This window comes from Tachysurus vachellii, chromosome 20 (genome assembly GCF_030014155.1).
Source record: "Tachysurus vachellii isolate PV-2020 chromosome 20, HZAU_Pvac_v1, whole genome shotgun sequence".
NCBI classification, from domain to species: Eukaryota; Metazoa; Chordata; class Actinopteri; order Siluriformes; family Bagridae; genus Tachysurus; species Tachysurus vachellii.
The window spans coordinates 21223335-21238477 of NC_083479.1; the positions used below are offsets into that span (position 1 = coordinate 21223335).

General features: G+C 41.0%; 1 protein-coding gene across 1 annotated transcript; it reads left to right on the plus strand.

Annotated features, from left to right (window-relative positions):
- Window positions 1-595: 595 nt before the first annotated feature.
- Window positions 596-10360, plus strand: cercam (cerebral endothelial cell adhesion molecule). Its single transcript, XM_060896358.1, has 12 exons — window positions 596-862; window positions 1746-1856; window positions 3238-3355; window positions 3491-3625; window positions 3876-4080; window positions 5099-5218; window positions 5892-5968; window positions 6128-6234; window positions 6948-7080; window positions 7539-7666; window positions 7939-8142; window positions 9300-10360. The coding sequence occupies exons 1-12, from the start codon at window positions 660-662 to the stop codon at window positions 9532-9534; spliced, it is 1776 nt and encodes a 591-aa protein (XP_060752341.1). The 5' UTR covers window positions 596-659; the 3' UTR covers window positions 9535-10360.
- The last annotated feature ends 4783 nt before the right edge of the window (window positions 10361-15143 follow it).

Here is a 15143-nt window from a genome sequence, read left to right on the forward strand (position 1 = left end):
ACCTATTACCTCCATCTAATACATCATGACCTATTACCTCCATCTACTACATCATGACCTATTACCTCCAACTACTTCTGTAAGTTCCTCATCCAGTGACCAGGAGAAGCGACAGAGCAACAGGGTCACAAAAAACAGTCAAATATTCTGCTCTGAATAATGTATTAAAAATTCACCAATAGAACAAAAACAGAATATGATACAAACATGGATCACAGATCGGAACACAAAATTATATCTTCTGAGTTAGAGCAATATTTGTAATATTCATTTTTGTAAATTAAAACAATTAATAATCATAAAATGATGGAAATGCTGGAATCGCACAGTAAATGTGGTTCGGATGGGCTGATGAAGAAGAAGAAGATGAAGATGATGATGATGATGATGAGATGATGAAGTCTTAAAACGTCAGCTCTGTTAGTATTCCTCATGTGCAAGTCGCTTTGGATTAAAGATTTTGCTAAATAAATGACTACATTAATAAATATTCCTTCCTATAGATGGCGCATTGAGTTCGGTTTTAGACGCAGCTCAGGGCAGGAGGCGTGTGTGGTGAGAATACGGGTGGGTTAAACAGTTTGGGTGGGGGGTTTGGGAGTTGGAGCCCAGGATTGCTGACGCGGATCGAGTGGAAAAGAGAGAGGGGGTTCAGCACAATGTTGCTCTGGGGTTTTGTGTTCTGTCTCTTTTTTCCCCGAGCAGAAAGTTATTTTTCGGAGGAGAACTACTCGGAGGAGTCGGAGATGCAGGCGCCCACGGTGGTGATGGCCATCATCAGCCGGAACTCAGCGCACTCTCTGCCCTATTACCTCGGAGCTCTGGAGAGGCTCAACTACCCCAAAGAACGCATCTCCATCTGGTAGGACTGGGTTTCTCCTGGGCTTCTACTGGGTTTCTTCTGAGCTTCTTCAGGGCTTCTTCAGGGCTTCGCCTGGGCTTCTTCTGGGCTTCTTCTGGGTTTCTTCTGGGCTTCTTCTGAGCTTCTTCTGAGCTTCTTCTGGGCTTCTTCTGAGCTTCTTCTGCGCTTCTACAGGTCTTCTTCTGATCTTCTTCTGGGCTTGGGCTTTGCTCCTTGTGGAGCAAATCATGTTCAGTTCACATTCCAGTCAAAATCTCTTCATCATCAAACTCCGTGTGCACCAGAAACTGTCCCTCAGTGACCTGCTCATTAATTCCTTCTACACGTCTGTGCATTTCTGTACATGCAGGATGTAGAAGAAGCAAATCATATAATACTTTAATACTGTACACAGTTTTTATTTCTGTACACAGTTTTAAAGGTGAGATGCTACCATTAAAAGGGACCTTTTAGTCTAGTCCAGTTTTGTTAATTCAGTTATTTATAAAGTCACTAAAGCTTCTCACACCAGTGCACAGTTTAGTAGCTTTATATATTTTGTGTTTTTCTGGAAGTAAATCACAGATAATGAGTTACTTTATTGTCAAATGCATACGATTTCTTATTCAGTCTGATTTTTACATTTCTGTTTGTTGTTACAGTTTTTGTTTATTTTTAAATAAAAAAAATTAAATAACAAGGTAACAATAAACAGTAAAAATGTAAGAGGCCACAAAATACTTTTCATCTCCAATCTTTTACATGCTACAGTGAAGTTAAAATCATTAACAACACTGACAATACAGATGACATTAATGTCATTGTAATAAAAATATATCGTCATGTTACCATATAGTTGTACAGCTCTAATCCAAATCTGGGCTCTACCTCTGTTCCACACCAGGGCGGCGACAGACCACAACACTGATAACACCACTGCAGTCCTGAGGGAGTGGCTGACCGTCATGCAGCAGTACTATCACTATGTGGAGTGGAGGCCCATGGACAAGCCCATGTGAGTCTTCCTCATTTCAATATCAGAAGTTTCTCAAATACAGGAAATAAAGATCATTCTTATGGTCTGGTTAATATTACATGAAAAATAAAGGAAAAATCTCTGAACATCACTGAGAAACAAGGCAAGAATATTCAATTGAGGCCACGCCTCCTTCACTGAGACTGACACACATAGAGGCCACGCCTCCTTCACTGAGACTGACACACACACAGAGGCCATGCCTGCTTCACTGAGACATACACACAGATAGGCCACGCCTCCTTACCCGAGACTGACACACACAGAGGCCACGCCTACTTCACTGGTACCGACACACACAGAGGCCACGCCTACTTCACCGAGACTGACACACAGAGAGGCCACGCCCATTTCACTGAGACTGACACACAGAGAGGGCACGCCTACTTCACTGAGACTGACACACAGAGGCCACGCCTACTTCACTGAGACTGACACACAGAGAGGCCACGCCTACTTCACTGAGACTGACACACACAGAGGCCACGCCTACTTCACTGAGACTGACACACAGAGAGGCCACGCCTCCCTTACCAGTAAGATATAAGATGGAGCAGGTCTGAGTTTATCTGTTCATGTACAGAAATATTGAAGTACAGTTCAACCCTGAAGTGGGTCAATGACAGAGGCGTCGTATCCCAGCTGCCCCGGGGGCAAACATTCACTTACCCTGTTCTCTGAGGTTTAGGAATGTGGGCATGCTTAAACCTGCCTGTGTGTTTAGTGTGTCTTTAGTGTGTGTAGTGTTTGTGGGGTATATGTGTAGGATGTGTTTGGTGCAAGTTCAGTGTATGTGTGGTGTGTGTTTAGTGTGTGTGCGTGGTGCGTATACGTGGTGTGTGTTCACTGAGTGTGTGTGGTGTGTGTTCACTGAGTGTGTGTGGTGTGTGTGTTCGATGTGGGTGCAGTGTTTTAGTGTGTGTTTGGTGCATGTGTGTGTTTGGTGTGTGTTTATTGTGTGTTTAGTGTGTGTGAGGTGTGTGTTTGGTCTGTGTGTTTGGTTTGTGTTTGGTCTGTGTTTGGTGAGTTTGGGTTATGATCGGTGTGTTCGGTGTGTGTTTGGTCTGTGTGTTTGGTTTGTGTTTGGTCTGTGTTCTGTGTGTGTTTTGCCTGTTTAGTGTGTTTGGTCTGTGTTTGGTGTGTTCAGAGTGTGTGTTCAGTGTGTGTTTGGTCTGTGTTCGGTGTGTACGGTGGAACAATTACAGTAAATAATGAATGCTGTGTCGTGTGCTGCAGTCCACAGTAAGTTAAAAAAATCTCCTTTCACCTATAAGTGTTCAGTTTAACTTGTATTGTTGTGTTTGTGTTGTTGTGTTTGTGTTGTTGTGTTGATTTGTGTTACTGTTCTCTCTGTGTTCAGCTCTTATGCAGGTGAACTGGGGCCTAAACACTGGACTAACGGCCGCTACGAACATGTCATGAGGCTCAAACAGGCGGCGCTGAACTTTGCCAAGAAACGATGGGCTGATTATATCCTGGTAGAGTAAATCTGTGACCACACACACACACACACACACACACACACACACACACATTCTCCAGTTCTGTGTCTCACCTGATAGTACTGGTCCAATTTGAGTTTCGTGTGTGTGTGTGCGCTTTGTGCTCTGTAGTTTGCAGACACAGACAACATCCTGACCAACCCAGACACGCTGAACCTCCTCATGGCTGAGAATAAGTCTGTGATCTCCCCCATGCTGGACTCTCAGTCTGCCTACTCCAACTACTGGTGTGGCATCACACCTCAGGTACGGCAGCTCAGGGGCATCACACACATTTACACCACACAGCTACTGAGCTCTGCGGTCTGATTGGTGCTCATTTGTTGATTAGTTCTCTAGAACAGCAGATACGGTTTATACGAACACGCTAGTTCTATCGTTTCTATGGTAACGGCGTACATGCTTGAACAGATTTTTAAATGATTCACATGGTGGACTTTTTTCCAGTTTTATCAGTGAAGTCTGTTGTTCGATATATATTGCGGTTTTATTTTAGGGTTATTACCGTCGCACAGCCGAGTATTTCCCGACCAGGTATCGGTACCGGACAGGATGTTTCCCAGTTCCCATGGTCCATTCCACCATGCTGCTGGACCTGCGCAAGGAGAACACCAAGAGCCTCGCTTTCTACCCACCGCACACAGATTACTCCTGGCCCTATGATGACATCATCGTCTTTGCCTTCTCCTGCAGAGTTTCAGGTACAAAATGCCCTCAAGATTCACTGCTGCAGTTTACACCACAATACATAGACATGACACCATGCTACCCGCACCATGCTACCAGCACCATGCTACCAGCACCAATGCTACCAGCACCAATGCTACCAGCACCAATGCTACCCGCACTGTGCTACCCGCACCAACGCTACCCGCACCAACGCTACCCGCACCAACGCTACCAACACCATGCTACCCGCACCGGTGCTACCCGCACCGGTGCTACCCGCACCAATGCTTCCCGCACCAATTCTACCCGCACCAATGCTACCAGCACCAATGCTACCCGCACCAATGCTACCCGCACCATGCTACCCGCACCAATTCTACCCGCACCAATGCTACCAGCACCAATGCTACCAGCACCAATGCTACCAGCACCAATGCTACCCGCACTATGCTACCCGCACCAACGCTACCCGCACCAATGCTACCCGCACCAATGCTACCAACACCATGCTACCCGCACTATGCTACCCGCACCAATGCTACCCGCACCAGTGCTACCAGCACCATGCTACCCGCACCATGCTGCCAGCATCAATGCTTCACATCACATGTATCATTTCTTCCAAACGTCACACTTTGTGTTTTTAACCCATTTTAATAACGTACATTGAAATGATTTCTGTTCATAGAGTTTTTTAATTTACAGACACAAAATTGCATGTTGTTTTGCATTGTTTAGAATTCAAGAAACAATCAGGGCGTCTTTTCAGTCATTATTATCCTTCTTTCAAAGTTTGTTTAAAATATTCTGAGAATCAAATTGAATCATGACGCCAGCATCGTAAATCAAACGGAATCGAATCAGTTTTGTATCGTTTAATCTTGACTCGTTTACACATGAAGGTTGTAACACTATGAAATGTTTTAAAGGGGACCAATACTTATGCATGGAGCTGTAAACCCTTTCTGGTGATTCTGTGCAATAATTTAGGTTCTGTGGCTCTGCTCGGTGTGTTAATGAGACTGAACTGTGTGTGTTTTGTCGATGCAGAGGTTCAGATGTACGTGTGTAATAAAGAGCGTTACGGCTACGTGAACGTTCCCGCTAAACCGCACCAGACCGTGGAGGACGACCGCGTTAACTTCGTCCATCTCTACCTGGACGCTCTGAGTGAGTGGGTTCTGACTGCTGAGAGGTTTTTTGTGTACTGTGACGTCGAGTCGTTTTCTCTAACAGTCAGATGAAGCTGTAACTTTTTCTCATTACACTTTCACGTGTTTGATGTTTAACATTAAATGAGATAATGCTATAAATTTTATATTCTCAAATAAACAAGCAAAATTTTAATTGGCTAAAAAGTGAAGTTTGTGACTGTGGCCCAGGTTCCATCATCCAGCATGATGTGAATCCAGATGTGTAGTTCATTACATCTGGAGCTGTATATCAGACTAAGCTATCAGACTGTGATGTTTACATGTTTTCAGCTTTACTTCTTTAACCACTTTTCTATTTGTTTGTGTAAAGTCTAAACCCAGTGTGTCCCATAAGTCCATCATCACAGGGTTGATGTTTATTTTGATAGTTTTTATACAGATCATGATGTATCTGATTAGTGAAGTAACTTTTTGTAAATCAAATTTGTTTAAATAATTCAGTTTTGTACTCGATCTGACTGTGTGTTTATTGACTGGATATGTAGAGAATGTGTGTAATAAGGAAACACTGGACATTTTGAGGAATTTTTGTTTTTATTTTCTCCCACGATGCTGGACTTTTAGACTTAGTCTTATACAAACCAATAAAAAAAGGTGCTGATAATCTCACTTTTTTATGGTCTGTGCAGTTGATGGACCTCCCATGTATTTGTCCCGCTACGTACACGTGTTCCCCAAGCAGTTGGACCTGATGGGCTTTGATGAGGTGAATAAACCCTGCAGCTCCGACCGGACTGCTCCGTATAGAAACTCAGCTCACGGCCTCATGTTCGAGACTCACGTGTTTTAAGGATTAAAGGAGTAAATCTGTAAGAATGGTGAATGTCACTCAGTGTGTGTGTGTGTGTGTGTGTGTGTTCTTCAGATTTACCTGATTAACCTGCGCAGGCGACCTGACCGCAGAGAGAGGATGCTGTGGTCTCTCTACGAGCTGGAGATCAGCGCTAAAGTGGTGGATGCTGTGGACGGAGCGTCAGTTCTACACCTTCACCTTTAGTTACTGAGTGACGGAGTGCTGCAGAGTTACTGTTCACTCTGTTGGGTTACTTTTCTATAACAGCAACTTACCAAAGATTACAATTTATTATTAATTACATTTGATCTTCACAGTGGGGGGTCACGGTGTCTTAGTGGTTAGCACGTTCGCCTCACACCTCCAGGGTCGGGGTTCGATTCCCACCTCCACCTTGTGTGTGTGGAGTTTGCATGTTCTCCCCGTGCCTCGGGGGTTTCCTCCGGGTACTCCGGTTTCCTCCCCCGGTCCAAAGACATGCATGGTAGGTTGATTGGCATCTCTGGAAAATTGTCTGTAGTGTGTGATTGTGTGAGTGAATGAGAGTGTGTGTGTGTGTGCCCTGTGATGGGTTGGCACTCCGTCCAGGGTGTATCCTGCCTTGATGCCCGATGACGCCTGAGATAGGCACAGGCTCCCCGTGACCCGAGGTAGTTCAGATAAGCGGTAGAAAATGAATGAATGAATGAATCTTCACAGTGAGTTAGTTACACTATTACTATGGTAACGATAAGGTCGCAGAAAGAGTCATTAATATAAACCTGCCCTACAGACAAAGCTGCAGTTAGAGAGAATTAATCAACACCTGAACATCAATCAGAAATTTACCACTGCTGTGGTATAAATGTATTAATGTGTGTGTGTGTGTGTGTGTGTGTGTGTGTGTGTATAGAGCTCTGAACAGCAGTGATATTAAGATCCTGGGTGTGGATCTCCTGCCCGGATATTACGACCCGTTCTCCGGCCGCACGCTCACAAAAGGGGAGGTGGGATGTTTCCTGAGCCACTACTACATCTGGAAGGAGGTGAGAAGCTCCTACACACACTGCAGTCTTATAGCACTTCATACTAGCAGACTAGCTTTTTATATGCTTGCACACTGTATTTGAACGATATCTTGCAAACGTCTTCACATTTTCGCACACTGTTCATGACGTGTATGAACTCTACATGCAGTTTCATGTCATTTATTTCTTCTGGCATCTTTAAAAATACACAAACACACTGATCTGAACATACATGCATACTGTTCACGGAGTGTATAATGTCTGCTAAAAGTTTCCTTGTGCTTATTCATACTAGCCTACATTAAGTCCACTCGCAGTCATGCGTCATTACATTCTTGCGTATTTGTAGACGAGTGTATTTGAATTCTGACACACCAGCACACTTTGATGTGCAGATACTTGCACTTAGTTTCACTAAGGTAACAAGTGGTGATAGGTTTGATATTTGTGTGTGTGTGTGTGTCTCTGTCTCTCAGATGGTGGACATGCAGCTCGACAAAGCACTGATCTTGGAGGACGATGTTCGGTTTCAGGGTAACTTCAAACGGCGGGTGATGAGGATGATGGAGGAGGTGGAGCAAGCCGAGCTGGACTGGGACATCATGTGAGTGACACCTGGTGGTCAACGTGTTACTATGGAAACCTCTCCATCTTTTTCATTTAAATTTAAGAAATAAACAGTAACGCGATATGCAGAGAACTTTTAATGACTGAGGTGTGATGTCTTGTGTGTTGGAACGATTGATCACATGACATCATGCCTGCGTGTGATTGGCTAGCATTCTTGTGATGACGGCATGTGTCAGTTTATATGGTGTATTGTTGATGCTGGTAGCACTATCTAAATTAAATAGATTGTGTGTGTGCATGTGTCAGATATCTGGGCAGGAAGCAGGTTAACCCTGGTGAGGAGGAGCAGGTGGAGACAGTAAAGAACCTGGTGGTTGCTGGTTATTCGTACTGGACGCTGTCCTACGCCATCTCACTGCAGGGAGCTCAGAAGCTGATCAACGCTGAACCCATCTCCAAAATGCTTCCTGTGGACGAGTTCCTGCCCATCATGTACGACAAACATCCCAAGTGAGTACCACCAGAGCTGCAGAGCAGGTCACAGGGTGGTGTGATGTCTCCACTGTGAGCTCTGTGTATCAGTCAGAGGTTACGCTGGAGCTTGAAGTTCTCCACATCTCCAGGACAGAAGAGTTTACACTTCTTTATGGTTTCTCAGTAACATGACCAGCTGAGATTAGTTTTTTGTCTAATTAACATGGACAGAGAATAAAGAGAGAATGATTATAAATACTGAATATAGCTGATACAGACGAGTCAACAGTTGTTTCTCCATTTAAGTGTAAGAATAAATGGATAAAAAGTATGATGCCTTTTTTAATAAACACCGTTATAGGAAAATAATCCACTTCAGAGTGAGAACAGAAACGCTGCTTTAGCTGCATTGTGGATTATTTACCTCATGATTCAGGGTTTGTTTTTAGTCATTAATAATTCTATTGAATAGTTTTAGAGTTTTCAGCGTTCTCTACAGTGGCAGTTTCTCTGCAGTAAAAACATCTACTCCAGTGTTCTGATGTCTCTGGAAAGGTCTGTGATGTTAGATGAGATGATTTGTCCTAATCATAGGTTTAAAACTAAAAATAAACGTGCAGTTAGGAGTTTTGTGTGTTTGAGGTTGCAGTGCGGTTTTTTATTTTAAACTGATCCAGAAATAATACAGAGCTCTGGTACAATCTGGTGGCTCTGCTCTGTGTCTTGATGTATATCCCTTTACATTTGTGTGTGTATATGTATGTGTGTGTATATGTATGTGTGTGTGTATGTGTGTGTATATGTATGTGTGTGTGTGTATATGTATGCATGTGTGTGTATATGTATGCGTGTGTGTGTATATGTATGCGTGTGTGTGTATATGTATGTGTGTGTGTGTATATATGTATGTATGTGTGTGTGTGTATGTATGTATGTGTGTGTGTATGTGTGTGTGTATATATATGTGTGTGTGTGTATGTATGTGTGTGTGTGTGTGTGTGTGTGTATGTATGTGTATGTGTACTGTATATGTGTGTGTATACGTGTGTTTGTATGTGTGTGTGTATATATGTGTGTGTGTGTGTGTGTGTGTGTGTGTGTGGAGGGGCGAAGTCAGACCCTGTATTTCTGTAGACACTAATGTTAGCCTGCAGTATTTACATTTGTGTTACGTTTGTTTCTTTTTGTTACAGTGAAGACTACAAATCCCACTTCCTGAACCGGAATCTGCAGGCGTTCTCAGCGAGCCCCCTGCTGGTGCAGCCCTGTCACTACGCGGGCGATGTGGAGTGGGTGAGTGACACGGAGACGTCCACGGTGTGGGATGATGATAATGTCCCCACAGACTGGAGGGGCTCGTACAAGAGCCTGAAGGGTGGAGCTCCACCTCCTGGCATTCAGAGCGCCACCTACAGGGATGAGCTGTGAAACACAGAACTCTGTGTGCGTGCGTGTGTGTGTGTGTGTGTGAGAGAGAGAGAGAGAGAGAGAGAGAGACAGAGAGAGAGAGATGAATGTACAGCGTGTAACAAAAATGTTCCTGAACACAGACACATGGGGACTGAAATCTGTGACACACAACAGACCTTTAATAGTGTGTGTGTGTGTGTGTGTGTGTGTGTGTGTGTGTGTTTCTCAGGTACATAAAGTGCAGTCTGTACAGAATCAATTTAGTCAATTTTTAAGAAATGAAAAATTAATAAATTTAACCAGTCTTGGAAAATAGATATGATATTTTATTATTATTGTTTTTTTTTTGTTTATTTTATAATTTTTTTTACAAAAATGCTCTATTTACGCAGAAGTCTGATCCGAATCCACACGCTGCACTTTATGTGCTGAGATTAGGGATTTTTTTTAAAACCTTCATGGCATCCAAATCATATAGCATTTTTTAGTATTTTTAACATTGTGGCTCTTTTTTTATTATTATTATTAAAAAACTAAAAAATATTTACTCTATAAATAAGACAATTATTTTTCTCATTGATTCGGACAGTAAATCAGCTACTGAACGTCTCACGCTAAAGACAATCAGACACAGTGTGGCTCTGTGTGCATACGTGTTAATCAGAACGCATTTGCTTTTCCTGTATATTGTCCGGTTGTTTCGGGATGTTTCATCATCCTCATCCTTGTGATGTCTCTTATTTATTTCCTGAAACTTTTCATCATCCTTTGTTGGAAAAAGTGCAGCTGATGAAAAGACTCTTTTTTTTTCCAGAAAAATAAAATAAAGTTTTTAATAATTTAACATGATGTTTTGGTTTCAAGTCATTTAAAAAAAGTCTGGGTGTTTAGAATGATTTATAATCCCACTCTCAGGGTTTATAATGATTTATAATCCCACTCTTTGGTGTTTATAATGATTTATAATCCCACTCTGCGTTTATAATGATTTATAATCAAACTATCAGTGTTTATAATGATTTTTAGTTTCACTCTCAGTGTTTATAATGATTTATAATCCCACTCTCAGTGTTTATAATGATTTATAATCCCACTCTCAGTGTTTATAATGATTTATAATCCCACTCTCAGTGTTTATAATGATTTATAATCACACTCTCAGTGTTTATAGTTATTTATAATCCCATTTTCTGGTGTTTATAATGATTTATAATCCCACTCTCAGTGTTTATAGTTATTTATAATCCCACTCTCAGGTGTTTATAATGATTTATAATCCCACCCTCAGTGTTTATAATGATTTATAATCCCACTCTCAGGTTTTATAATGATTTATAATCCCACTCTCAGTGTTTATAATTATTTATAGTCCCACTCTGTGTTAATAATGATTTATAATCCCACTCTCAGTGTTTATAATGATTTATAATCCCACTCTCAGTGTTTATAGTTATATATAATCCCATTTTCTGGTGTTTATAATGATTTATAATCCCACTCTCAGTGTTTATAATTATTTATAGTCCCACTCTGTGTTAATAATGATTTATAATCCCACTCTCAGTGTTTATAATGATTTATAATCCCACTCTCAGTGTTAATAATGATTTATAATCCCACTCTCAGTGTTTATAATGATTTATAATCCCACTCTCAGTGTTTATAATGATTTATAATCCCACTCTCAGTGTTTATAATTATTTATAGTCCCACTCTGTGTTAATAATGATTTATAATCCCACTCTCAGTGTTTATAATGATTTATAATCCCACTCTCAGTGTTTATAGTTATATATAATCCCATTTTCTGGTGTTTATAATGATTTATAATCCCACTCTCAGTGTTTATAATTATTTATAGTCCCACTCTGTGTTAATAATGATTTATAATCCCACTCTCAGTGTTTATAATGATTTATAATCCCACTCTCAGTGTTAATAATGATTTATAATCCCACTCTCAGTGTTTATAATGATTTATAATCCCACTCTCAGTGTTTATAATGATTTATAATCCCACTCTCAGTGTTTATAATTATTTATAGTCCCACTCTGTGTTAATAATGATTTATAATCCCACTCTCAGTGTTTATAATGATTTATAATCCCACTCTCAGTGTTTATATAGGCAGGGATAAATAAGGAGACAATTAGACACACAAGGAACAGGGTGTGCTGAGGAAGGGATTAAGACTAGTGTGGGGCAGACCCCTGAACTCAAAACGTAAACAAAAACACGTAGCACAAGAGACAACTGCCTGAATGCCCCCTAATGTTCCAACAGAAAAAAATTCCGGGTGTGATCCTGACTTATGATCATTATAATATCATCGTAATAAAACATTTTTGTAAAAAATCTTGTTTATGTTTGGAAGTGCTTTGTTTAAACGTTCTGTAATGTTATTACACAGACGGACCACTACATTGGGAGTGTGAATACAGACACTGAGTCATTTGTGACTTATCTTAGTGTTAACTGGTACGAGTCCTTTTTGGTAACTGAAGATATCATTTAGAAAAAAAAACCCACAAAAAAACAAATGATTGCATTTTTGTTTATGGATTTTAAATTTTAAAATAAAATATTACTTTCTTTTTCATTTTTTTTGTTTCTGTTTATAAAAAGAAATTTCAATGACCAAAAAGTACACAGACCGTTAATGAAGCTTTGTGTTAGTTATTATGATTCAGAGCTAAACAAACAGACCTTGTGTGTGTTTAAGATCAAATAAAGCATTTCTGACTATTAAGAGTTTAGGAGTTTTCCTGTCACACAGACTTTCTACAGAGCTATATTAAGACCCTGGGCCGGGCATCTTGAATATCTGTCCACATTCCTGTAAGGAAACCTGTCTCCATATGAAGACGTCTCTCTCTCTCTCTCTCTCTCTCTCTCTCTCTCTCTCTCTCTCACACACACACACACACACACACACACACACACACGTTAGTTTGCTCTTTTTATTACTTATTGATTTGACTTTTGTGTTTTTAACCCAAATAGAAATGCAAGTAGAACAAAATGTAATCCAGAATCAGAATGGGGCAGTCAGGGGATCTGACATACAGGAGCTTTGTGTGTTTGAGTTAAACACAACCTTCCAGTCACAGAACCTTAACCACAGAGGAAACCTTGCACCGACTTCTGAAATGTTGTCAAATGTTGTTGATCACATAAGAAATGTTTGGTGTATTTAGTTTTACACCAGAAGAATTTTTATATGAAATTTATATGAGACTAACAAGTCGAGCTGTCCGTGTCGGGAATGAAGTGCAGATGTGTACAAATGTAGTAGAATACATGCTGTGCAGAATCTGGTTGAGGTAGTGACTTAGTGAGGTAGTAATCACAGGATATCATTTAATATCAGATCATAACCTTATAAAACTGATTGATTTTTAATAAAATGTTCACATTTACATATTTAAATCCACAAATAAATCTAGTTAAATCATTATGTCTTCCAGGGAACTAGAATGAGAGAACAAAGTCATCATGATGTTCTCCACATGATGCTCCAGTGTTCAGCTACACGGCGAAGTTTAATTATGAAGTATGTTTATCAGTGACAGTAAATCCCACTGAATTAATCAGAGACAGATGTCAGACAGATGTTTAGCTGACTAAAATGTATTTTATTGTTTAGTAAAGTAGCGTAACCTCGTAGCTCTGGTTTAACACCCAGACACAGAGCATGTCATGTACGGTTCACTTCATTGACAGGAAAAAAATGGGTTTAGAGGAGTGTGAGGAACAACCGGAGGCTAACGGAGCCTCAGCTGTTATGTCTTTCACTCAGATTTAGTGTAAGTGGAGCAGAAAAGCATGAACACACATCAACTCACTAACTCACATGACCCTGAGCTGTGGTCAGGGAAAAGCATTAAACGTTAAAAAAAGTCAAATAATATAAATATTAATATTAATATTAACCGTGATGAACAGAACATTAAATTAAAGCAGAAGTTACTGCTGCCACACAAACGTATTGAATTTTGGTGTTTGCCTACAGGTTTGTGTTATCAGAAGTTAGAAATTTACTCCAGCTTCCAGCAGACGTACCTCATACTGAGATAACTGCTGACCTCTACTAACCCTGCTCTTGTCTGACAGCCAATCAGAAAGCAGCTCTAGGGCCAACGCCTCCCTGACATTGGTCAGGACCTCTTTAGATCAACCCACTGGACAGAGCTGGAAGAAAGCAGGCGTAAAAATACTGACAGAATGATTCTGATTAGTTTTCTCTTTGAAGGCAACAGATCTTACATCACGTATGTCTGCGTTCTCTCACACGTGATGGGTTTCTGCTCAAATATCTGAGATTGAGTGTTTGAGTGATTAAATCATTAGCCTGAGCTGGACTCTGGACAGACACAAACACCACACTTTCCTTGCAACACATGAATTATTGTTGCAGCAGTCCAGACGTCTGATCCTGCAAATGTCCTGATGAACAAACAAACAGCACTGTTTATAACAGTACAGTATTCTTACTGTTATAAATAACCTGGAAAATATTTTTAAAAACAAACAAACAAAGAAAAAAAAAATTATGTTCAGTGGCTTTTAAAAAATATTAATACACACATACAACAAGAAAAAGTGCTAGTTGAAGTGATTCATGAATACATAGGTCTTCAACCGTAATCTGAAGAGAGCCCTATTGAAGAGAGCCCACCACCTCGGTGCCAGAATAGAAAAGAGTCTTGTAGTAAACTTCCCTCTTACCCTGAGAGATGGTGGGACAGGGGAGCAGTGCTGTAGATCTGATGGTGTGAGGTGCAGTGTGAGGAGTGATGAGGGCTTTGTCCAGAAGGAGCTGGTCCATTTTTGGCTTTGTAGTCAAGCATCAGAGTTTTGAATCTGATGTGTTCAGCTACAGGAGCCAGTGGAGGAACACAGCTGTGTGGTGTAGAGAACTTAGGCAGGTTGAAGTCAAGTCACACAGCTGCATTATGGATCATTTACAGAGGATGAATTGTGTTCATATGTAGACCTGATAGAGAGAGCTGCAGTAGTCCAGTGTTGAGATGACAAGAGACTGAACAAGTACCTGAGCAGCCTGTGTGGACAAAAATGGCAGAATCCTTTTAATGTTGTAGAGCAGGAACTGACATGAGCGTGTCACATTAGCAACATGTGAGGAAAAGGACAGTGTATTGTCCATGGTTACCCCAAGCCTGCGAGCTGTGGCTGAGATCATGACCTGCGGATGAATCACCTGGATGATCAGCAGTTCAGTTTTGCTAGGATTGAGCTTCAACTGATGAGCAGTCATCCATGATGACATGTCTGCCAGACAGAAGTACAGAAGCTGTGGTATCTGAGGGTGAGAAAAAGAAGATCAGTTAAGTATCAACAGCATAGCAGTGGTAAGAGAACCTGTGTGAGGAAGTAACTTGAGAGTGAGTATACAAGGAAAAGAGAAGAGGACCAAGTACTGAGACCTGTGGGACACCAGTGGAGAGTCTGTGTGGAACAGATGTCACTTGCCTATTGTCCTGTAGCCCATCCCAGCCTTGTGCAGGGCTTCTTAAAGAGAAACTTACCGGTCTGTGAGAGCCAGAATTCTTGCTGGTTGGTAGGTGATCAAATAATTAATTCATGCAATAAAATGGAAATTAAT

Excerpts from the sequence above, each read along its gene's own strand:
- cercam (XM_060896358.1), top strand. The coding sequence starts at position 660 with ATGTTGCTCTGGGGTTTTGTGTTCTGTCTCTTTTTTCCCCGAGCAGAA. Across the intron at positions 5,969-6,127 it reads ACCTGATGGGCTTTGATGAG|ATTTACCTGATTAACCTGCG; the intron begins GTGAATAAACCC and ends TGTGTTCTTCAG. Across the intron at positions 6,235-6,947 it reads GTGGATGCTGTGGACGGAGC|AGCTCTGAACAGCAGTGATA; the intron begins GTCAGTTCTACA and ends GTGTGTGTATAG.